Source organism: Gorilla gorilla, chromosome 11, assembly GCF_029281585.2.
Source record: "Gorilla gorilla gorilla isolate KB3781 chromosome 11, NHGRI_mGorGor1-v2.1_pri, whole genome shotgun sequence".
In the NCBI taxonomy this organism is placed as follows: domain Eukaryota; kingdom Metazoa; phylum Chordata; class Mammalia; order Primates; family Hominidae; genus Gorilla; species Gorilla gorilla.
Window position 1 is genome coordinate 80,367,417 of NC_073235.2, and position 24,156 is coordinate 80,391,572.

At 38.6% G+C, this 24,156-nt stretch overlaps 1 protein-coding gene across 1 annotated transcript in view; it reads right to left on the reverse strand.

Moving 5' to 3' along the window:
* Positions 1 to 24,156, reverse strand: part of PDE11A (phosphodiesterase 11A) — a 435,243-nt gene that overhangs the window by 260,343 nt on the left and 150,744 nt on the right. The window contains exons 3-4 of the mRNA XM_019021629.4: positions 16,344 to 16,433; positions 9,311 to 9,451 (exon numbers count right to left, since the gene is read on the reverse strand). Of these exons, the coding sequence (XP_018877174.2) occupies positions 9,311 to 9,451; positions 16,344 to 16,433 (231 nt within the window). The remainder of the gene's footprint in view (positions 1 to 9,310; positions 9,452 to 16,343; positions 16,434 to 24,156) is intronic.

The window sequence follows — 24,156 nt, forward strand, 5'->3', positions numbered from 1 at the left end:
ATACCACTCCACAGAAAAGGGATATATTTCCCAAGCACAGTGTTGTAATACGACCTCTTCTGTAATATGACCCACTGCATGTGCATGCCTATACCCACCTGTTGCACCTGTGGAACTTGGAGAACATGGGGAACCAGCACCATTGTTATGGTTTACAATATAAGGTTTACATTTGTATCTACAAGTATATGCTCCACTGTTTTTAGCCTTACTTCGATATTTAAATACATTCAATACTCAATACCCATCTTACGTATCCCAACTTCCCCACTCATCACCTGCTTGGCTAGATTTCAAACTCTCATACTTTTCAGGAAGGGCTTCTTAGAACTACATTTGCTGTGCTCTTCTTTGTATATTTGAAAATATCTCTCTGCAACTTGTGTAATTGTCTATGAGTTTGGCTTTAAATTTTGGATTTAAAATTATAGGGTCACATTTTCTTTCCCTGAGGACTTTGTAGATATTGCCCATTGTCCTCCAGCACAGGAGACTGCAACTAGGTAGTCTAACATCAGAATGAATTTTCCTGCAATAGATGCTTTGATTTTTTTGTGTGTAAACGCCCATATGCTTTTTTCAATATCTTTGAAGTCTATTAACACCAAATGTGTTTCAGTGCTAAGCAGTCAGTATCAGTTTTGCCTGAAATGGTGTGTTCCTTCAGTCTGTAAATCCAAGATTGCCTTTATTTCAGTAAAATGTCCTAGTGTTATAATTTTGAATGTTTTTTTTTTTTCCTGTTCCATTTGCCATGTTCTCTTTAGAGTTGCCCAGAATACTTAGTTTGGACCTCTGTTATTCTGATTCCATTTTTATCATTCTCCTTTTTTAATGCTTTATTATTATCCATTTTATTTTCAATTTTATTATTTGTGTCCCTAAAAGTATTTTAGAAGTATTATTTCCTCTTGTTTTTAATGTAGTATTCCTTTCTGTGCAGCTACATATTTTTCTTCTACTTTTTTTCAAGTTCTACCAACCCAGTTTCTTATCTTTTATACTGCTTATCATTTATTCCTTAAGCTTTTGTATCTCTTTCTTGAACAACTTTATTTTTCCTGAGAGATCTTATTATTTTTTATTTCATTTCATGGAAAACTTAAAGCGTTTTTCTGGTGTGTGTTTTTCACTTGGCTTTTGTTTTCACATCCCTTCCTACTTCTTTTTTTAGAGTATCTTTGCATGAGCCCCTGCTAGTGGCTCTTTGTTGTGTGTTAGTGTTTAAATGAATAATGGACGGGGAGGGTGAAGTCAGGGGAATGATTTAGGGTGGCTGCATTTGAATTTCAGTTTATTGTCTTTGAGTGTGTTCTCACCAACACTGCTCTGAGCAGCCATTTCAGCTTCTGCCTGGTGAGAAGTCTCCTGTGCTTACTGTAAAGTCCAATATGACATAGATATTTTTGTGTAATGAATTAGCTTTCAAATCTCTTCATCTGGCCAAGATAAGCAGCTGCAGGGTGACTTGCCATTCATGTTCCTATTTATCCTGATACATCAATAGCCTTGTTTCCAGGATGACTTGTCTGCAACTTTCCTTGTTCCACTCACCCTGGCCACACCTTCTGCCAATCTATGGCAGCAAGGAGGACTCAAGAAACATCCCCGAGCCTGCCCAGGCACCTGCTCTTACTGTTTCAAGCAAGTATACATGACTTATTTTGGTGAACATTGTGCTCTACCTAAGATGGCTGAAGGCAAGTAACCTCACTCAGCCTTTTATTAAATACTTCATCTTATCTAATTTCTACTGAATTAAGCAGCCCTGCAAACCTTATATGGGGTGGAAGTGGAGTGATGACTTGTGGCATGGGGTTATGAATACTTCTTTTGTGGATTATGGAGTCTGCATGTCTTGTCCTGGGTCCAGATTGGTCTTTAATTGCTAAAAGTTAAGATAAATCCATTTAGCAAATCCTCTCTCCTGACACCCTGACTTTTAAGTTTGTTCTCTTGCTAAGAGGTTGACTACCTGCCCTTTTCTTCCATGAGATGATAAACTCATGACTCCTTCTGGAAGAGAAGATACAAGAAAATATGTCTCAAAAGGAGAAAATTCAAAGCTCCGTCAATTTAATAGTTGTGAAAATGTAATCTCATTTATGTACCCATGTTCTGATAAAAACAGCTTCTTTTTATATATGTTGTTTCTCCCCTTTATTATTCACCTAAAATTATATCAAAGACATTGTTCCTATGAATATAGTCATATATCATTGTTTTAAAACACTACATAGAATTTCATTATATAAACTTCTATTGATATTTGAATTATTTACATTTTCACTACTATAGGAATGCAGTAAGTATCCTTATATACTCATTTTGGTCTCATCTCCATCCATTTCCTTATTCTAAATTTTAAGAGGAGGAGTTGCTGGGTGCAAAGGTTACCCCTTTTTCAAGTTAAAATATATTTTCAGCTATTTGGGAGGCTGGGGCAAGAGAATTGCTTGAACCCGGGAGGCGGAGGTTGCAGTGAGCCGAGATCATCCCACTGCACTCCAGCCTGGGCCTCCAGCCTGGGTGACAGAGCAAGACTCCATCTCCAAATATATTTTACCAAACTTATGACCATAAAAGTTATCCCAACTTAAGTTCCCATATCAGTAATGAGAAAGTCAATTTTCTAATGCCCATACTCACACTGGTTATTATAATTATTTTCAAGCTTTACCAATCTGATGGCTGAAAAAATCATAGAGCTGTTTGAAAGTGCTTATTCTTATCAGAATTGAATGATTGTTCTAAAGAGCCTTTACCTACCAAGTGAATAAAACATATTAACCAGTATTTTTGCATTTGATTTTTTAACACTGAATCTTTGATTCTTCTGAAGTTTACATTGGCATTACAGAAATAAGGCAAAAAGCTGGGTACTCATTTTACAATGTTATAAGAGGGCAAAGGATTATCTAGAACAGTGGTCTGTAAACCCTTGTCTGCTAGTCAAATCTGATCTACTACCTATTTTTGTCAATAAAGTTTTATTGCAACACAGCCATGCTCATTCTTTATATATATTGTCTATGACTGCTCTTGTGTTATAATGGGCAAAGTTGAGTAGCTGCAATAGAGACTGTGTGACTTGCAAACCCTAAAATATTTACTCTCTGGGCATTTACAGAAAAAATTGCCAATTTCTGATCTAAGAAACGTACTTAGTTCCTTCCTCTCACTGGTTAATACAGATAAAAGACTCCAGATTTAGTGAAATTACATGTTAAATTGTACCTTTCTCTGGTAGAGATACAAGTCATTCTCTCCAATAGAAAAGATAATCTTGAAGATTATAGTTTATGGCTTAGTTTTGTCTTTAACCAGTATTGTTTTTAACCTTGAAATTGTATCTTAACATTGCCCATAAACACCTAACTTCTCAAGTGCTCTTTGGACTGGTTTTAACATCATATTGGCTCCCTCATACATTAATGAGTTTAAAAAATCTTCAACTTGCATTTATTTTATATTTATATGAATCATAATTTTGCCTTTTATAAAATTATATTTTTATAGATATGAACTAGAAATCCAGCTTCTTATGGTTTTTTTCCAAATTGCCAGCCATTTGCTTCCAAAACGTTCATAGAATAATACATCATTCTCCCCATCTATCGAATTGTTATATATGTGGATTGAATACAAGATAACTAATTAGAGAATATAATTTGCATATTGATTATAGATTTAAAAGTTCACAGATACAGCTATATAAAAAAGTAACATATTCTTTTTCTATAACTCAACTAAATTTATCTGCTTAAGCCTCAAGTCTGCTTATCGGCAGAAGACAAAAGAGATTACTCCAGTTAAACTCAGCCACTTCAGGTTTTCCCAGTCATTTCAGATTTAGACTCATTTAATACTGAAATTTTCACCAAGGAGACATGCACCTTTCCGGGTGCTTGGAGGAGACACGGCTGGCCTGCAGTCACCTGCTCACCCAGACTGGCCTCTGTTCTGAGATAAGAAGGCCTTGCTGGCCCTCAGCACAGTCATTCCTAACACTGGATATGCATAAATATCCACAGCCCCTCCAGGACTAGGTCACAACCCTGTCCCTTCCTCATCCTGACAGCCAGGCTTCTTCAGGCCCCAGCCCTCCTTCGTTAATGTCTGCCAGGAAATGGGGAAAGCTGCATTTGCCTCTCATGCTCCTTTGGGACTCTAGAAAAGCTGTCAGGCTCTCACTGCCTCTTACTGCCTCTGACATTGTCACCTCTTTTTTCCTGCCATGATGCCTGGGGGAAGTTTCAACTCCCCCCACCTGCTCTCCAATGCCCACCACCACCACTATATGGAGAATTGAGTCTGGGAGCAAGGTTAGGAAGACTGACAACCTCACATTTATTATTCTCCTCTCCACCTCTCCTCCCTTAGTCCAGGCAATCCAACAATGGGATAGTCTAGGGCTTCATCTATTCTCTTTTCATTCTACTGTTTTGTTCATAATTTTAGGTTCTGATTCATTCAAGCCTTTAGGAAAAAGTTTTGGTTTTCCAGAATAACCCTGCTATAAATTTTATATTGTTTATTTATTCATCTATTTATTGATTGATTGATTTTCGGAGGTGTTGTTTCACTATTTTGCCCAGGCTGTCGTTGAACTCCTGGGCTCAAGCAATCCTCCTGCCTCAGCCTCCTGAGTAGCTGGGACTGTAGGTGCATGCTACTGTGCAAAGCCCTGCTATAAATTTTAAAAGCCCGTTTTGGAACTTAAAAACCCATTTAGCTGTTCCTGTATTATGAGTAATTCCTCCCCTGAAGTAACATACCACATGCTTACTGTCACGTTGGGGAGGAGTGTGGACAGGGGGACTTCCCTTAACCCCTTGATATCAATCTTTTTTTCCTGAAATTTTTGTTTTATGTTATGTAGATAACTATTGGTTATAACACATCTAAAAATGGAACTAGCACTTTGCATAAGGAAAAGCTCTTTGGTGTTTACCATAAATACCAGGGGCATCAGAGGTGATGAAGACTGTCTAAGAAGCATCCTGCTAGTGATATGTTCATTGATGATAATAAGGAAAGAAAGGTCATAAGTAATATGGAAAAGGTATAATTGTGGATTTGCTTGGTAATATTGAGATCTTACATGGATTCCCTTATTATTATAAAAATATACCTATTATTGAAATATTTCCAGTAAAAATAACTTTGTCAAGTTTGAAAATCTTCTAATACAGTAGATTAGAAGGGTGGTCATTCTTGCTAATCTTCTAACTTGGACTAGTTTTTATGGTGTGGTCTAACTCTTTGGCAGATGACCAAAAAAGTACAGATGATGGAAGCTGATATTGAATGTGGGGGCAGAGATAAACAGTTTCCTGTTTATCCTGGCTTCTTCTCCTGAATGTGGTGGGACTGTTTCTAGTCTCCTTTCTATAATTTCTACTGTACAACTTGGGTGGTGCACAGAACTGTGACACCTACAAGCCTAAAGGTTTTAGAAGCCTTTGGTGAGAAGTGTATTAAAGGAATGCCTAGTGTTGGTAAGTTTTCTGCTGGGGATGCCACATAAATAGATAACTTTACCCCAAACTTCTCCCACCACCTCCACAGGCAGCAGACTTGCCAAAAAGTCTTCATTGCTTCTGGAATAATACTGAGCAGATTAATATTTTTTTTCACCTGGTTCACTTTTAACTTTTAGAGTTCATCCGTATGGTGTTACAGGAGCTCATTCTCACTATAAACTAAAAATAAAATCCTACTCTAACTGAACAGACCCCCTCTTGGCCAAGGGGACCCAAGAAAAACCTTAAAAACTGAATTCCTGGCCATAAATGGAAGGAAAGTCGAATAGCCTCCTCATTATTCGCCCTACGTTTTGGAGTTCATACACAGCTGAGCAGCATTAATGTTCAAACAGAGATCATAAGACTCACGAAACAGACTCTTCGTGGCAATAAGATACCAAATTATAAATAAGACCTAACACCATGTAAGGCAAGGGTTAAGTCATTCCTGCAGGCCACCAATCTTGCTACATAGCATCCTTATCTTAATTTAAAACATTCCTTTCTGCTGACTCTAAGTTCTAGATAGAGCCTTACTCCTTTAATCAATTGCAAATTAAAGAATCTCCAAACCTACCTGTAACCTGTAAGTCCCTGCTTCAAGATATCCTGCCCTTTCGGACCAAACCAATATACACCTTCCATGTATTGATTTATGTCTTTGCCTGTAACTCCTGCCTCCCTAAAATGTATAAAACCAAACTGTGATCCAACTACCTTGGGACCACTTATTCAAGGCTTCTTCTGTTTGTATTTTCCCTGGGCCACTGTCACTCATATTGGCTCAGAATAAGCCTGTTTACCTATATAACAAACCTGCACATGTATACCTGAACCTAAAATTAAAAAAAAAAAAAGGAGTGAGTTTCATATTTCAAGAGAGGCTTTTTTGGAGGGGCTCTGAGGGACTTGATGACAGAGAAAACTTTCAATAATAAGTCTATAAAATACACAAGGTAACAGAAACAATTTTCCATTTAAAAAATGCTATTCTGGGCCGGGTGCTGTGGCTCACACCTGCAATACTAGTACTTTGGGAGGCCGAGGTGGGTGGATCAACTGAGGTCAGGAGTTCGAGACCAGCCTGGCCAACATGGCGAAACTCTGACTCTACTAAAAATAACAAAAATTAGCTGGGTATCGTGGTGGGTGCCTGTTATCCCAGCAACTCAGGAGACTGAGGCAGGAGAATTGCTTGAACCCAGGAGGTGGAGGTTTCAGTAAGCTGAGATCGCGCCATTGCACTCCAGCCTGGGGGACAGGGCGAGACTCCACCTCAAAAAAAATAAAAAAGCTATTCTGCCTTTAAAAAGAATAACATTTTGTAATTTCAAACAACATGAATTAGCTTGAAGGATGTTAAGTGAAATAAGCCAGGTACAGAAAGACAAATACTGGATGATCTCACTTATTTCTAGAATTTAAAAAGTTGAACTCATAGAAGAAAAAAGTAGAATGGTAGTTGCCAGAGGCTAAAAGTAAAAGTGAGTAGACAGTTGGTCACAGTGTACAAGTTTCGTTAGATAGAAGGAATATGTTTTTGATTATACATATACATTATAAATTATACATTAATAATTATCCCACAATATATACATGTATCAAAACATCACACTGTATACCATAAATACATAAAATTATTATTTATCAATTAAAATTTAGAAAATTAGAATTTAAAAAATCAAAAAGCCAAAACAAAACAAAAATAAAATATTTTATGGAGTTTGGTTTTTCCATCAATATCACTTTGGAGGGGGATGGGTAAGAAAAGAGAAGAAATGATGAGGAGTAGTTCAGAATTTTCTGCCCCAACATTAGTCTTAGAATGTTCAGCAGTGATAGCAAAGAGGCCTTTTGAACTTTCAGTAGAATACCAGCCAGCGCTGTTATCGTTTGTACCATCTACTCTATCTAGATGGTGTATTTTGACCTCTCCTCTTCCTACTTTATACCATGAAGATATTGCTGTTTCTACCGCTCCCTCCAGCTCTGCCCCAACATTCTATATCAACTTCCATCATCTATATTTTTTTGGTCATTTGCCAAAGAGTTAGACCACACCATAAAAATTAGTCGAAGTTAGAAGATTAGCAAGAATGACCACACTTAACTGGTTTAAGTTGCTTTTATATCTGTTTACAAGTGAGCTAGCAAACAGTGAGTTTGCCTGTGTCCAGATTCCAGCCTGCATACCCCAGACCCTCACCCCCAGCCACTTGCTCCCACAGGGACCTTGGGGTGGTTCAGGTTATCCTGGCAGCCAAAGCCCCAACAGTTGCCCCTTCCTGCGTTTGTTTAATGGGGGCTTCTCTGTGGCCCTGAAACCTGCCAGGTATTAATGAGCACCCCCACCACTTCCCGTTCCTTTAAGGGGCTTTAGCGTCAGGCAGTGGAGGTGACTGGCAAGTCACGCAACCTTCTGAGCCTTATTTCCTCATCTATAAAATTATTATAGGATGATAGTAACACCTACCTTATAAGATAAGGATTAAAAGAATGCAAATGTTTCACAACGTTTCTGGAAACACTCCGTAAGTATGGGCTATTGGAATGTGGGTGTGTGCATGTTCTCCCAAGGTTCAGCTGAGATTTATACAATCACAGGATACTTGCCAGGCTATTGTTTGTGTAAACCGCACTGACTGAAACAGAAATAACCCCAATCTCTGCTAAAATCTGGGGAAACACTCCTAAACATTTTAGACATATACAGATTTTAAAAGATACTCAATATTGTAAGTCTTACAATACTTATTATTAAATGTCCAAAATTTACCCTAAGGTTCCTATTCTTTGAGGAAAACAAACCCAAAGGCAAAGGGAATAATCTTTTCTCAGTAAAGTGTGGCAAAATAACATTCTGTCAGGTATTAAAGTAACTCTTAATTGCTAGACAATTCCCGATCTTTGAAGCAAGTTCTCAGCAAAGATATTAAATTGCTGCCAAGGGTTTAGACATTTAACTTTCAAGAATTTAGATTGATGATGATTATTATTTCAATATTGTTGCTTATCTACCCAGCAGATTTCCCCCTGAAAGCCAAAGGGCTTAACAAAACCAGAAAGCTGGCCACAAATTGCCACGGTGAGGTAGCCCTCAGGCCCTGAACGAGATGTTTCCCTATGGAGCAGCAGGAACCCATGCAGGGAAGTGAACAGCAGCCCCCTTCGCCTGGTAAGGCTACTCTGTGCCAGAATTCGCAGGTTAACAGCAGCTGTGAAAGAACCTGGAAGCCTCCACAGGACAAATCTGCTGCAGGGAAGGGCCCAGCTTCGGTTGGCCATTCCATTCTGCTAGAGTCCAGTTTGTCTGGGCTCCAAGAGCTAAGGGTACTGAATCTCCACTCATTTATTTGCTTCCTCCTTGCCTTAAGAAGGCCATGGAGCATTCTCTGGACTGAAATCCAGCCCCCGAAATGCTGAGGGCCTTACCCTTCATAGGTAAATAAAATGTGAGACAGACACTTGAGTTTATCTTCTAATGGAGCTGTGTGAGGTTGGGCAAATCACTGAACCCCTTAGTTCCTTCATCTGCAATTACAAAGGCCTGGGTTAGATCTCTAAAGTCCCTGTTAGCTTAAAAGTCTATGTTTCTAAGTTGACTGCAAAAAGAATGAAATACACATAAAGAAAATAAAAAACTTGTTTGATGAAAAGTTGCCCCATGGTTGAAGAGTCACGAAGAGTGAATCAAGTCACAATTTCACAAGTTTAATTATAAATAAACTCAAGTTTATTCCATTCACACAGTCTTCAACTTTAAAAGATAAAAGATAACTTACTGGTGATTCGATGTCCTCTAGGAGTAAAACAGAACAGCGTTCACATTTCAGCAGAGTTTGGGCCCGATGCATTATTTTCTTGACAATTTTCTCCAGGTCAGTCTGTTCTTCAAAGAGGTCATTAACCACCTCTAGCAAAGCCTAGAAAAGATGAAATAGATGTATATAGGTGGATGTAAAACTGAAAAAAAGTTGCTTTTCTTCTTAAAATTTAATCTTTGCTTCAATAAAATATAGTAAATCTTTTTGTGTAGCTAATTTTAAAAAATTTTATGATTGTTTTGACATTTTTATCTCTCAATTTTAGAACACATGCTTAAACTGCAAAATACAACTTAAGAATAGAGCTAGTTCTTGTAACAGGTGTGAAGATAAGTAATTCAAAACCTAAGCTATTGGAACTCTAGATTATTTTGAGTCTTAAAGGATGCTGATTATAGGGGTCACTTGAGAGGCAGGTGTAACCAAGGCAGCTATAACCCTTGTTTCTCTTGACTATAGATTAGCCTTCTTCCTTACCAAAATTGTTTGGTAAAATGATGAAAATTACTAATGAGCACCAGAGAATACCCCTTCCCTCTTCACTGTTGATCTTCATTACAGATTAACTTCCCTCTTACTCTTCTCACACAAGGACTCCATAGCCATAACATTGCCTTAAGGTGGAATGTTAAATATACTCTTTTAAATTGGAAAGAAAATGAAAACCAGCTATGAAGAAAACAAGCTGTATAGAAAAGAAAACAAACTGTAACTAATTATATTGCCATAACTCATACACCAGCCTTGTATAGAAAATGCTGAAACCCTATTAAATTTCTTTACTTTGTGCCTGTAGAAGCAGGAGCTTAACTTTTAACTTTGGAACATTTACCCCATTTCTCTGGAGTCTGTATCTCCCAGATTGGCCATTCCCAGCTTTTCACTTGAATAAACTCTTTAAAACTAGATTCTGATTATTAATATTTCAGTTTGACACAGGGATCATATAACCATTAGCTATAGGCATTTCCCCTTTTCTGTAGTAATTTTTCTGCAATGCAACTAGGTACAAACCCAATATTTTGGCCGGGCACAGTGGCTCATGCCTATAATCCCAGCACTTTGGGAGGCCAAGGAGGGTGGATCACAAAGTCAGGAGTTTGAGACCAGCCTGGCTAATACGGTGAAACCCCGACTCTACTAAAAATACAAAAAAAAATTAGCCAGGCATGGTGGCATGTTCCCATAGTCCCAGCTACTCTGGAGGCTGAGGCAGAATTGCTTGAACCCAGGGAGCAGAGGTTGCAGTGAGCCGAGATTGCGCCACTGCACTCCAGTCTGGACAACAGAGTGAGACTCTTTCTAAAAAACAAACAAACAAACAACAACAACAAAAAAAAACCAAAAAACATTTTATAAATAATGAATACCTCCAAAGCACATGGATTTCAGAAACTTACAAAGCAGCTTTTCCTCACTATCAGGAAGAAACAGATTCTTGGTCAAACTTGAGACATTTTCACTAATACACATCCCTTACATAACTCTGAAAGAATTAGAGAGGTGAATGCTAATTAAGGTTCAGATTCTTAAATATATATATATATATATATATAAAAGATACGTAATTTACATTTAGTCTTTGCTAAATATAAATACATAAATTACATATATAATATAAACATATATAATATATACATACCCTTCATATATATAAAATATATATACTCTCCATATATATAAATATATATATACACACATACATATATACCCTCCTTAATTCCTCTACCCAAGAGGAAATACTGCTTTATCCCAAACTGTCCAGAAGAACATTTAGATATTTATATATCAGGAAAGAAAACACATTAATTTTTTTTAAAACAGCAGCATGAAAAGCACACGACTTAGAAAAAAATCTTAAGCTCTAACTTGAAAACTGTGTACTTATTTAAAAATTAAATTGTAGTAACCTGTGGTTTTCTCTAGCTAAGAAATTAGCTGCAATTTTTTTGCATTGAAATAATGTTTGTTTGCTCAGGTCAGGTATGGATTTGTGAAAAATAAAAAATAAATAATAAATAATATTTGTTTGGAATTTTTAATGGCATGGATGTTTCCAGAGATTTAAGATTAGTAGGTTATGTACAGGTGGTAGACATTATGCTTCTCTCAGAGAGCAATCAGAAAATTACATAGTCAGTGAATTGCCCAGAGGGCACTTGATTCAACAGAATGTAGAAAGAGGTGCAATCTCAAGTCTGACCTCTCACAAAAGGATTTCATGAATTGTCAAATTCACATCTATTCATCATGGTGCTGATCATCATCTCAGGGACATGACTAATTTTCAACTTCAATAATGAATTTGATTTGTCCTGAAATTATTTGAAATGTGACAATTTCTTCTCTGAATCTATTCAGGTAAAAAAGCATTTGAGTAGCTGGGCGTGGTGGCTCATGCCAATAAACCCAGCACTCTGGGAGGCCAAGGCAGGCAGATCACATGAGGCCATGAGTTCTAGAGCAGCCTGGGCAACATGGTGAAACCCCATCTCTACTAAAAATACAAAAAAATTAGCCAGGTGTGGTAGTGCATGCCTGTAGTCCCAGCTACTCAGGAGGCTGAGGGAGGAGAATCACTTGAACCTCGGAGGTGGAAGTTGCAGTGAGCTGAGATCACGCCACTGCACTACAGCCTGGAAGACAGAGTGAGACTCCATCTCAAAAAAAAAAGAAAGAAAAGAAAAGAAAAAACATTTGAATGAGTTAAGAAATCCATGAAATGAGTCCAGTTCACTGATCAATTGAAAGAGGACCAAATATCCTGGGTAGGGTTATTGAAACTGCCATTGCAAAATTATAACTGGGCTGACCTAACCAGCTCCATCTTGCTTCTAATCTCCAAACTGTCCTTGTTCATTTCTGGGCATAGGCTGAACTAACTTTGGGAGGAACACAGTTTATAGCTTATTGTTTAAAACAAAGATGATAATAGCCCTTTCCCAAACAAACCTCCTTCTTCCCTGGGGACTAGAATGCCTTCGCAGGACTAACAAATTAGCCACAAGATCAGAAATTATGGCTTAGGAGTCATACAGCTGACTCTTCCTAAACTGCTTCTCAGATCAGTGCTTGAGATATTTTGCAGACCCCGTACCTGACGGATCAGCTGGCACCACCCAGATCGATAAATTGGCTCATCTGATCTTGTGACCCTCCCCATCCATGAGCTAACTCAGGGCAAGAGGACAGTTTCAATTCCCTATGATTTCATCTCCAACCCAACCAATCAGCATTCCCTACTCACTGGCCTTCCCCCACCCACCAAATTATCCTTAAAAACTCTGATCCAGGGAGACTGATTTGAGTAATAATAAAACTCTGGTGTCTGGCACAGCTGACCCTGTGTGAATTACTCTTTCTCTTTTGCAATTCCCTGTCTTGAGAAATCAGCTTTGTCTAGGCAGTAGGCAAAGTGAACCCACTGGGTGGTTACATTATCTCTAAAGAAAGACTGAACAGAGCTAAGGACCATATTGCTCCATGATCCCAAAGCAAACAGGAACATCAAAAGGTGAAAAAACTTTTAAGTGAATCTTGATATTTGGCATTTGGACAGCAAATCTCTGTAAGGGGTCAATGAACAATAATTTCATGTTTAGACATTAAAAATGAGACAATTGTCTCAGTAATTACAAGCAAAAAGCCCTGTTATTAATAGGGAAAACATTATTTCTTTAATCATCTAGACTATTTCTTCAGATGGATCATATTAGCTGAACAATTATTTAACTTTTCAATTTGTTGTGATTGCATGGAGAGAGCCTCTGGGATCCATATACAAGAACATTTATCTCAGAGGAAAAACTAATTGTGCCTTGAGTCTTGCACTGACAAATCACATTACAGTAATTTTATTGTTTCTAATTTAAAATTGCTTTATTAATGAGTGATGGAAGTTTTACAAATAACAATGCAGACTAGCTCCAGGATAGGAGAAAAAGAGAAGAAAATCTAGTATAATATCTGTTAGGCCTCTGAGCCCAAGCTAAGCCATCATATCCCCTGTGACTTGCAAGTATACATCCAGATGGTCTGAAGCAACTGAAGAGCCACAAAAGAAGTGAAAATAGCCTTAACTGATGACATTCCACCATTGTGATTTGTTCCTGCCCCACCCTAACTGATACGATATATTCTCCCCCGCCCTTAAGAAGGTACTTTGTAATATTCTCCCCCGCCCTTAAGAATGTACTTTGTATGCCTATCCCAAACCTATAAGAAACAATGACAATCCCACCACCCTTTGCTGACTCCTTTTTCAGAGTCAGCCTGCCTGCACCCAGGTGAAATAAACAGCCTTGTTGCTCACACAAAGCCTGTTGGTGGACTCTCTTCACACGGACGTGTGTGACAACATCCAATTCAACAGATAATGGAAGTATTTTACACAGTTGAATAGGCCCTGCTTCTTGATATCACTTGCCTTCCAGGAAATGAGTATCTGCATTTTGTCCCTCCTTCTAGTGACCTTCTTTTGCTCCTGGAGGTGTCCTTGGAGCTTTCCATTCTCTTATCTACATATTCTTCCCTAAATTAACCCAGCTAGATCCCTGGCTTTAAATAGCCTTTATATGCTGCTGGTTCCCAAATCTTAATCTCCAGTCCTGACATCTTCCCAGAGCTTTAGACTCCTGTATCCAACTGTTTACTTGCCAGCTGTGCCAGCCAAGAGTCTCTTTCACTCATTTCCCATATCAGCAAGTCCCCACAGATTTCACCACTGATTTTGGAGGAAATCTGTCACTTCTCACTGCCCTAGTCCCAGTCATATTATTTTTTGACTTCAATACAGTTCTTTCCTAAGTCCTCTCACTGCTCCAGCCTTCTCCCTCCCTCCCTAGACAGTTTATTGTCTCCAGGGAGGCCAGAGTGAACTCTATTAAAAGTAAGTCAGACTCAGCTCAAAATCATCTAATGGCTTTCCATTGCACTCAGAATGAAAGCCAAAGCCCTTGCCATGCCCACAGGCTTTTCTACCATCTGGCCTGCCTCCACGTCCTCATTTTATTTTTTTTCCCTTTCACTCTTCCCCTTTCTCTCTGCTCTCTAAACACACTGACCAAGCTTTCTCCTGCCCCAGGTCCTTTGTGTTTGGTATTCCACGGCCAGAAATGCTCTCCGCAGACCTTTGTGTGGCTTTGCTCCTTCTTTTCATTCAAGTTTCTGCTTATAGATCATCTCCTTATACAGACCTTTTTGATAACCCTCTAAAATAAACATCCTCCCAACCCAGCCTTCCTCAACCCTTTATCCCTTTATCTCACTTATTTTTCCTTGCAGTATTCATCACTACCTATACTATGCAATTTAAAAAAATTGTTTTCTTATCTAATATGTATTGTTCTCATGAATAGTAAGTTCCGTAAGGGCAGGGATTTGGATAGACAGCATGTGAAGGGAACTACATAATCAATACTTGTTGAATGAATAAATTAATTGTGCCACACACAAGAATGCAAAGATTAATCATACATGAAGCTTCACTTAAGGAGTTCAAAATGTAGTTGGAGAGGCGGGCCCTCCTTAAATATCATAATACAGTGTGATAAGTATTCATAATAGAATAGTGGCAGTAGATACAAGGCAAAACCATAAGTGAAGAAGGGAAGATTAATCAGAAAGCTGAGCTGGGTCCTGAAGAATGTGTGAGGCACATGATGTGGTTGGAAGGAGTCGGATTGACATGAGGCATTGAAGGCTGAGGGAGGAATACGGCTAAAGGTATGATCAAATGAAACAGATTGTTTGCTGGAAATTGGGGACTATATTGCTGGAGTTCCAGATGAAAGCAGGAGCATGGTAAGACATGGGGCTAAAGATGAAAAGAAGATCAAATCAGAGAAAAGATGTGGTATGTCATGCTAAGGACCATGGCTATATTAGTCAACTATGTTCATCTGTTTACTGATAAAAATATCCATAAATCATAATAATTAGCAAATGAAATTTTAATCAGCTTGATGCCCAGATTAATTAGGGGTTTCAAACCTTTTTGAACATCGTTTTGTTAAATATATTTCTAAGTTGTTACAGTAATCTTCCTATATTTAAAACGAATATAATATAATTTAATCTCTATTTGATAATTTAGCATTTTTTGAGTACTAGACTTTGCCTTTTTTGCAACTTAGATCTATAGCTCCTGAAGGTATAGAAGAGCTCTCTAAGTGTTTCTTTATAATACTATAAAACAGTCTTTGCATTATTGTTCCAAGTATCTAGTGAAGGGCACTTTCAGAAACCCTTTCAATCCAAAAATTGTTTCAATCCAAAAATTGTTTCAATTCAAAAATAAAATCTGGGAAGTGGGGGTAAGATCATGTTTGTAACATAACTTGCTTCTTAAAGGAACTTAGTTGTAAAAGCATCACCAAATTGTGTTACTGCTTCAAAGCCATAAGTAAGCAAGGATATATCTGCTGCCTTATAGTATAGATGTGATATTAATTTCCTTTTTTTTTTTTTTTTGAGATGGAGTCTAGTCTGTCACCTAGGCTGGAGTGCAGTGGTGCGATCTCCACTCACTGTGACCTCTGCCTCCTGGGTTCAAGCAATTCTCCTGCCTCAGCCTCCCGAGTAGCTGGGACTACAGGCACCACCAACATGCCCGGCTAATTTTTGTATTTTTAGTAGTGACAAGGTTTCACCATGTTGGCCAGGCTGGTCTTGAACTCCTGACCTCAGGTGATTCACTCACCTTGGCCTCCCAAAGTGCTGGGATTACAGGCTTAAGCCATCGTGCCCAGCCAATTTCATTTTTAAAAGAAGCTTGTACCCCTTCCCCCAAATAACAACAGATAATGTGTATCCACTTCCATTTGGGCTTATCGCTTAAAGTGTATCTTCAACCATAGCCTTGCAGAATTATACAAATAAAAAAGATTCCTGTACTATTCAAAGATCATTCATTGGCTGTTTTTAAAAGACATAATGACTTACAGAAACCAGAGAGTTTTGAGGAGTGTCAACAATGTTTTTATTTACTCACTCTGCTTCTTTCATATTCTTTCCTTGAGGCAGCAAAGAGCTGAGCGTTAGATATGGCAATTCCACAAAACGGAAGATACATCTGCATAACCTGGGACAAAGAGAGTAGTAAGAACATTAAAACATAAGAACATTGATACATCCTTTGTAGACTAAATTGCACACTTCCTCTATATGCCTGATTGTAATACTTTATTTGCATCTATAGAGATTGAGTACAGAGAGTTGTTGATACTAGCATTTTAACCTCATTATGAATATTTTTCAAAGTTAACTAAAATATGTTGTAAATCAAGCTTCAACTAAAGAATTCACATCTATGAAGACATAAAGTGAAGCAACAGATTATGAGGGCTGTGACATAGGAACTGTGCCTAAAGCAGCTTGTATTATTTCTTGGATAAAAGAAGGATAAATAAATAAATGAACTGTGATATACCTGGAATTTAAGGCATGTGCCCATACTCACATTTGGAGGTAGGCAGGATATAAGTCAATTCTTTCGTTGGCATATGGCATATACCATATGTATATGGCATACAATTCACATCTGTAGCAGGGATTCTAGACCTATCTGCTACCAGTTTTAAACATGCCTGTCAGGATGGGCCCAGTGGGAACTCAGGGGTCAGCAGGCCTGGCAGCCTTCTGCGACAGAGTTCTAATTGTGTCTGCCACTGTGTAGACATAACTGGACACAAATCACACTGGTGGGATGCTTCTGCAGAAGCCTGATGAGGAAAGGCTGGGAGCCTGTAATGGAGAAGTCCTCCTATGGGCAGAAACACCCAGCCGTGATGGGCCTACCCCTAACAAAGACTTTCTCATCATGGAGGTTTAGGCATAGGGATTTTTACTACTGCCTTGCACTCTCAAGAAATTCATCTCCAGAATCTCTGATTCCAGAGAGATAGAATGCTCCAAGTAAAAACTGAAAGAACTATTTCCCTAAATTCTTCGCAATGTAGATGAAACAAGTGACATACTTGGGACTTCTCTAAAGCAAGAGGGAAAAAAAGCATGTTTATATCATAGACTCTATGTCTCTCTGTCTCTCTCTCACACACACACACGCACGCACGCACGCACGCACACACACACAATGGTGCCCTAGGAAGAGGTACAAAGCGCTGGCAAAATAGAGCAATTCCTGCTGTAACCAGCAGAGGGCAGTGCAGTGCCCGCTGTGGGTGAGGGATGACAGCAGCCTCCACCAACACAGGAAGCACCTGCGAAGCACCCAGGACATCGAGAACAGAATCACCTGTAGTGCAAGGCAATTATGCAGAGGACTTGAGGTACACAAAAGATGAAGGGCAATTCACATTCCCTATCGCTGAATTTCCTATTAAAATCTTTCCTTGGTTACCTGGGCATGATCAACTCTGACCTAGGGTCCTGGAAAGAATTTCAGAGCCATATAAAAACTAAAGCTATGACCTCATTTTTAAAGAAGATAGAGAAACAATGGGATCCGAATTAAGAAGACATACAAAAATCAATGATTTTTGCAGATGTTTTGGGGATAAATTCCTTCCCTGGATTTTCACATGTTGCCTTCTGGAACTAGATGTTATTTCTGTTACCCCCTACTTTCCCCTTTCTTGCTACTCCCCCTCATACCTTAGAAAGTCTGTCCATAAGCCAAGATAAAGCTATTGGCATAAAGCTGCCAGATATTCCATTAGAATTTCCCTGCCTTTAGGCAGAATGGGACCACTTTCAATATCACCTACACATAGAGCAAGCACTTTCCTTGTAGTTTTCTGGAGGTTTTGTTTTTGGCTCATTGTTTTTTTCTGCCATGGAGAAAGTGACTATAATGGGGATAAAAGCAAGGAGGAGACTTATTTTAACTTTCCACTACTTATTTGTTTTATTTATTTTTGCCTTCAGGGGACAAATTTAAGGTGGTTGGTAAGTCAAGCAAGTAAGAGGAGAGTGATCAAATGAACATGTGAAATGTTTTCTTGCTTCACTTCATTTGTAATTCCAATATTTACTGAGTTCCAGGTACTATGTTAAATTAAAAAGAATCTGAATTTTAAATCAAATAATCTTTTTTCTTTTTACAGTTTTGCTGTGTGAAGTGCAACAAATCATATAAGCTCTTGAACCTATTTTCTTATCTGTAAATGCCAGGTTTATGGTCTTTTTTAGTTCTAATCTTTGGTGATTCAAATAATGCGAAACATCATTGAGCTGCAATATTCTATTTACTAGAGAAAACAGAATTCAGTAAACATGCTTGCACTTTATTCAAGAAAAAATAATTTATAATAGTAATTGCCATTGGCTACGCCCTTCTGTCATCGTGTCAGGCATGATGCTATGTGTCAGGGATGATGTTAAGCATTGCATATGCATTACATCTGTTTTATATTCACCTATGTTTTACCATTAACCCCAGTTTGCAGATTAGAAAACTGAGGCTTTAAGAACTTACCCAAAGTTCTTGGGAGATAATTCTCTATGGATATTTTATGTTTCTGTACACGTGGCAGAGAGAGGCACTGGCTGTATCTTTCTGGAATGCTTATACAATGAACAGCCTTGGAAGATAGAGATACTGTCTCCTTTCAGAGCAAAGAACAGAAGTGTTTACTATCCAGTATAATAAAGACAATATCTCCCTCTAGACAGAGGTCAGGCAGGCTCACCGTTCATTATAAAAGATTTGGGTTGCTTACATTTCAGGTTCCTCTGCTGTCATGCAATCTACTATATGTGCTATTACTGGGGTCAGGGAACCAGCAAAAATGCTGATGCTCAAACTATTGCTATTGTTGTGAGTAATAAACTGTTTTTTTGTCACTGATCCAGGAGTCTCATGTCTTCTGTCAGCATCCATGAGACTGTGGCAGACTAACTTGCTAGCCTGCATGTACTGTATAGTAAAATCAGACTCTTTACAAATCTTAACAATGTCACCTAGATAGTAAATGGAGAAGCCTAATTTAGAATCCAAGTGGCCTAACCCTAAGATCTACCTTCTTAACTTCTACATTCTCCAGCTTCCCAAAGTCATACATATCTTTCATACAATTAATATGATAGTCTGGTTAACTGCAATGCAAGATAGATGACTAAGACTAGCACTCCATTATTCCAGTGTATGAGCAGTCATAGGAGACTGCAGAAGCAGGAAGCAGTTCTGGTAGAGCAGGCAAAACCCAGTTTCCGGAGATAACAAGGCAACCATTCTCAGGGGGCAATTTGTCTAGCAGATGGTGTAAGGGAAATCCTAGGTAGAGAGCAGACCACACTGATAGGCATCAGAGTGTGGTTATGAAGGCCAGAGTAGAAAGTTTGGGCAGAAAAGAAACTGAGCCTGTCAGCAGGTAGCAGGGCCCTCGCCTCCAGGTGGAGCTTTAAGGATCAGCTTATACTCTTGGTAGTGAAAGGGAGGGAAATGGCAGAAGAAAAGAAGGGGCCCATCAGGTATGAAATGTGAGGCACTATGTTTTAATGAGACACAGAACTGCTCACAGATAGGGGCTGTGGCAAAGCTGGGCCCACAGGTGAGGGTCCTGTGGTGTGGGTCCAGCTATAGAGTGGAAAATGAATCAGGGACCGGGAACCAGGCTGTGTTCCACACATGGCTAGAGAGGTTCCAGTCTTAGCCCAGTGGGAACACTGCAGTGTCCCCGGAAGCCTAGGAACAGCCCAACATCAAACTGTCAGTCAATCGCAAATCTCTTCATCCTCATCCAATCTTGTTTCTGTCAAACCTAGTTTTTAATCTAAAAATTTAGAATTTGCAAATACTTTTTCCAAGTAGTATAAGCTATTCTTCATGAATAGTACAATGTACTATCAAGAAAGCATGCAAATCAGATTGGTATTAGTTCTTTTCATCTACCCGACTGTGTCCAACAAAGCACCCTTCAATTTAGTCCTGACAGATGAATGGTATTTACTTGTCACAACCTCAGGAAAAGCAACTCCACAATCTTCCTCCATTTTACACATCTAGCAAATGTCACTGTCATGAAATTTTCTCATACAAATGTAACAAACTCCTTATATCACAATATACTTCCAATTCTTATCCTTTAGTGGAGATGAAAAACAACAAAAACTCTGCCATTTTAAGCCAATTACAAGGCATTTAACGTGGCATTTTGAATGGCAAAAGAGACTCCTGCTGTCTTGTTTTGTGTACTCCAATTTTTCAAGTTAATGCTCCTATAACAGCATCCAAACAAAAGCAAATGGCAAAATGAACACCCAACTCACTGTACTGGGAATGCACAGATCAGCTCAATTTAACAAGAGCCGCCCGACTGCCTTCTCCCGTCAGGCCCTGGGTTAATATGCAGCCCGTACACTAAATTGCATGACACCATTACTATTTTCAAGTTTACCACTAGTTTCAGCTACATCCCTGAGATGATTACTAGCCAGCTCAAATTCCTTCAATATTTTCACAAAAATACAGGCTAAAGTTCAAATTTCAACTCCCTGTTAAGGCCTTCCAAATGTTGGCCCTATTGGACATTATTACTATTGTTATTATTAATGTTTGTTTAGATTTACCCACACGTGTACCAGCTTTTTCCTCCTCATTCCTTCCAACATCTCCTTCCTTCTTTCTGTGATATAGTTTTATTTTTTTTCCAAAGACAATCCTTTAGAGTATCTTTTAGCATTGGTGATAAACGCTTTTAGTTTTGTATGAATATATGTTTATTTTATAATCAATCTTAAAAGGTAAGGTAGTTGGGTATGCAATCCTAGGCTTACAGTTATTTTCTCTCAGTACTTAAAACATATTATTCCCTTATCAAGTGCAACTGATGCTGTTAAAAAGCCAGCTGCCAATCAAAATCTTGGTAGATTATCTGCCTTTGTCTCCGGTTTCTTTTAGGTCTTCTTTATGTCATTGGTAGCCAATTTGTATTTTGTCAGCCTCAATCAAAGGCTTAATTGAATCACGGTAACCTCCAATGTATATATTGGCCAAACACTACTGTGGATGGAGACAATATTATACCTTCATGACTCATTGCACACTGAGAGAGAATCTTTGTTAATGTAGGAAATGTTCTACCCTGTGTCATTCATTGGCATGACAATTCAGCCCTCTGGGGTCAGACTCAATTGCACAATGTATACGCATATGACAGTATGCTCTATGGAGTTTCTAAAGAAATGTGCAGGAGAAGCAGGCAAATACATTTTTGAAAAGAGGCAGTAAGAAAAACTGAAGCAGTGTAGAAATAGAAAATGAAAAACAAAATATTTTTATCTTTTTTTTCAGTCCCAGTGTTACAGATGTCTTTATATATATATATATATGTATACACACACACACACACACACACACACACATATATATATCGCTCTATTCTGCTATTCTGCTGTTTCTGAAGTCCCTCATTTCCAAAAAAACCAACTAATTTGGCCTTCACTATGTAGTTTCAGAATGCCAAAGGTCTAAAAAGCCTTAATGACTAAGAAGCTAATGAGTCTGTACACGCTTGTGCAGCACTTTTCGGCTTGAAAGCACTTTATGAACATTGGCTAATTAATCTTTACAACATCCCACTCAGAAAGAGAGTTAAACTGAAAATCATTAAACAGTGTAAAAAAGTCACTTTAGCCCTGGAAACTCATTAAAATGTCACTAATAAGCATAGAATTTGAGCACTGGGCTTTCTATCAATGTACACAAAAAAAGACAGTAGGTAGCCAGCCTTTTCAAACTTGCAAGCCACAGAGAAAGGCTATTAAAGCCTCATTATGTGGTCTGGTCCAATTATACATCATTGAAGAATGCCAGGGGTCTACACTGGAGAATCTTAGTGAAGGGGGCCATCCCGTTCGTGGACCCTACTTGTAGAAGGCAAAACAGCTTGAAAAGCCACATCACTGTCAGCTAAATGAACAGGTGAAAAAAAGGTTTTCCCACCTACAGATAACACCTCCTCCCTTTGTGTAGATTTTGAAAACAGGACTCTTAAAGTCACTTCTGCCCTCAGGCAGTAACTATATGATAAAGCTTCACTGATTTGGAGCCCACTGATTTGGAACTGGGGATGTTTTAAGATAGTTGTGATTCAAATGCTGAATAAACTCTTCAAGTAGAGTAATTTAGAAAATAACATATCAAAATATGAAAGCAGTCACATTATTTTCATACGATGAAATACTTTCAGAGCATTTTTAGGAATATAATATTAAAAATAATTTTTAAATGAGTTTGCAGTTTTCCAGAGATTCCAGAGGAAAGCCCGGCTTCCAGAGGTTTAGCTTCATTCACTGCAATTTTGTTTCTACACAAATTCAATAAAGATAAAAGATGGAGCTTTTATTTTAAGAATCAGAATTATAAATGACTTTTGTTAGTTCATACCAAAATATATGACCTTGGCTAAGGCATGCCTTTTTCTACCAGTGTTCTGCCCTTTTCAAAGAAAACAGTCTCCAAAAGATACAAATAGATATAAAACATTGTTTTAAAAATTGTAATGGGGCCAGGTGCGGTGGCTCATGCCTGTAATCCTAGCACTTTGGGAGGCCGAGGCAGGTGGATCACTTAAGGTCAGGAGTTCCAGACTAGCCTGGCCAACATGGTGAAACCCCGTCTCTACCAAAAATACAAAAATTAGCTGGCCGTGGTGGTGTGCACCTGTAGTCCCACCTACTCAGGAGGCTGAGGTAGGAGAATCACTTGAAGCTGGGAGGTAGAGGTTGCACTGAGCTGAGATTGTGCCACTGCACTCCAGCCTGGGTGAAAGAGTGAGACTCCATCTCCAAAAAAAAAAATTGTAATGGAATAGATGATTCAATTACATGCCTTTTGAAATTGTCCACTATGAGAATTGACATTCTGAAGAATAGGGTGGGGGACTTCATTCACAAAAGACAAGGGAGAACAAGAGGGCAAATAAAAAAGAAGGAGAAGCTTTGTTTTTTGGAGACAGAAACAAGGACAAGATAATGGATCAGAGATGTGGGGAGGGAAGCAAGGAAAGCAAACCCAAGGTGGGCTCCTCACTGGTCCAAATTTGGGGCAGAACACATCCTAAAGCGTGAATCTTTACAGGCTCCCCTTCTCCTGTCTAGGCGTCCTCATCGCTCTTCTTCCATGTTCCCTTCTTAGGACAGGGAAATTGAGGTGCTTCTACTTCTGTCCCTGAGTATTAAAGCTGGGACCCCAGGGAGGTTGGAATGAGCCCCCTTCCACTACTCTAGCCCCTCTCCTACAAGCTAGTGTTGGCTAAAATATCCCCAGGAGGCTATCCAGGGGCAGAGATGCTGAATTCAGTTCCTGGCGAGTAGCCTAGTAGCATCAACACCTATTCTCTTTGACTTTTTAGAAGCTCTGGTCTACTGAGTGCTTGAATCATGCAGGTACTACTCATATCACTCAATAACCTTATTTCTATTTGGTCCTATGTCCACCCCCACAACTTTAGGGAAATAACCTTCTCATGTCTGGGGGCAGTTTTTAATTCCCACCCTCTTATTTCCAGACACTCAGGGAAAACCCTGAAGGAATCTATTGCAGGACCCATGTCCTTTCTAAAATAATTTTTTTTTCTGATCATAGATTTCAAGAGAAAAAAAAATACCCATATTTCTGCCACTGAAGGGTAACCATTATTAACATTTTGGAATATATTCAAGTTTTCTTCTCTCTTTTTCCTTTCACATAAAGCCAAATAGGCTAATCCTATGCATAATATTTTATCAGCTTTTTTCACTTTTTATAACTAGCTATTGCCTATTATGACCAGTTTCTATGGATGCAAAATATCCCATTGTATGGTGCAGAAACATAAAATTTATAGAGAAGTGAAGTAGAT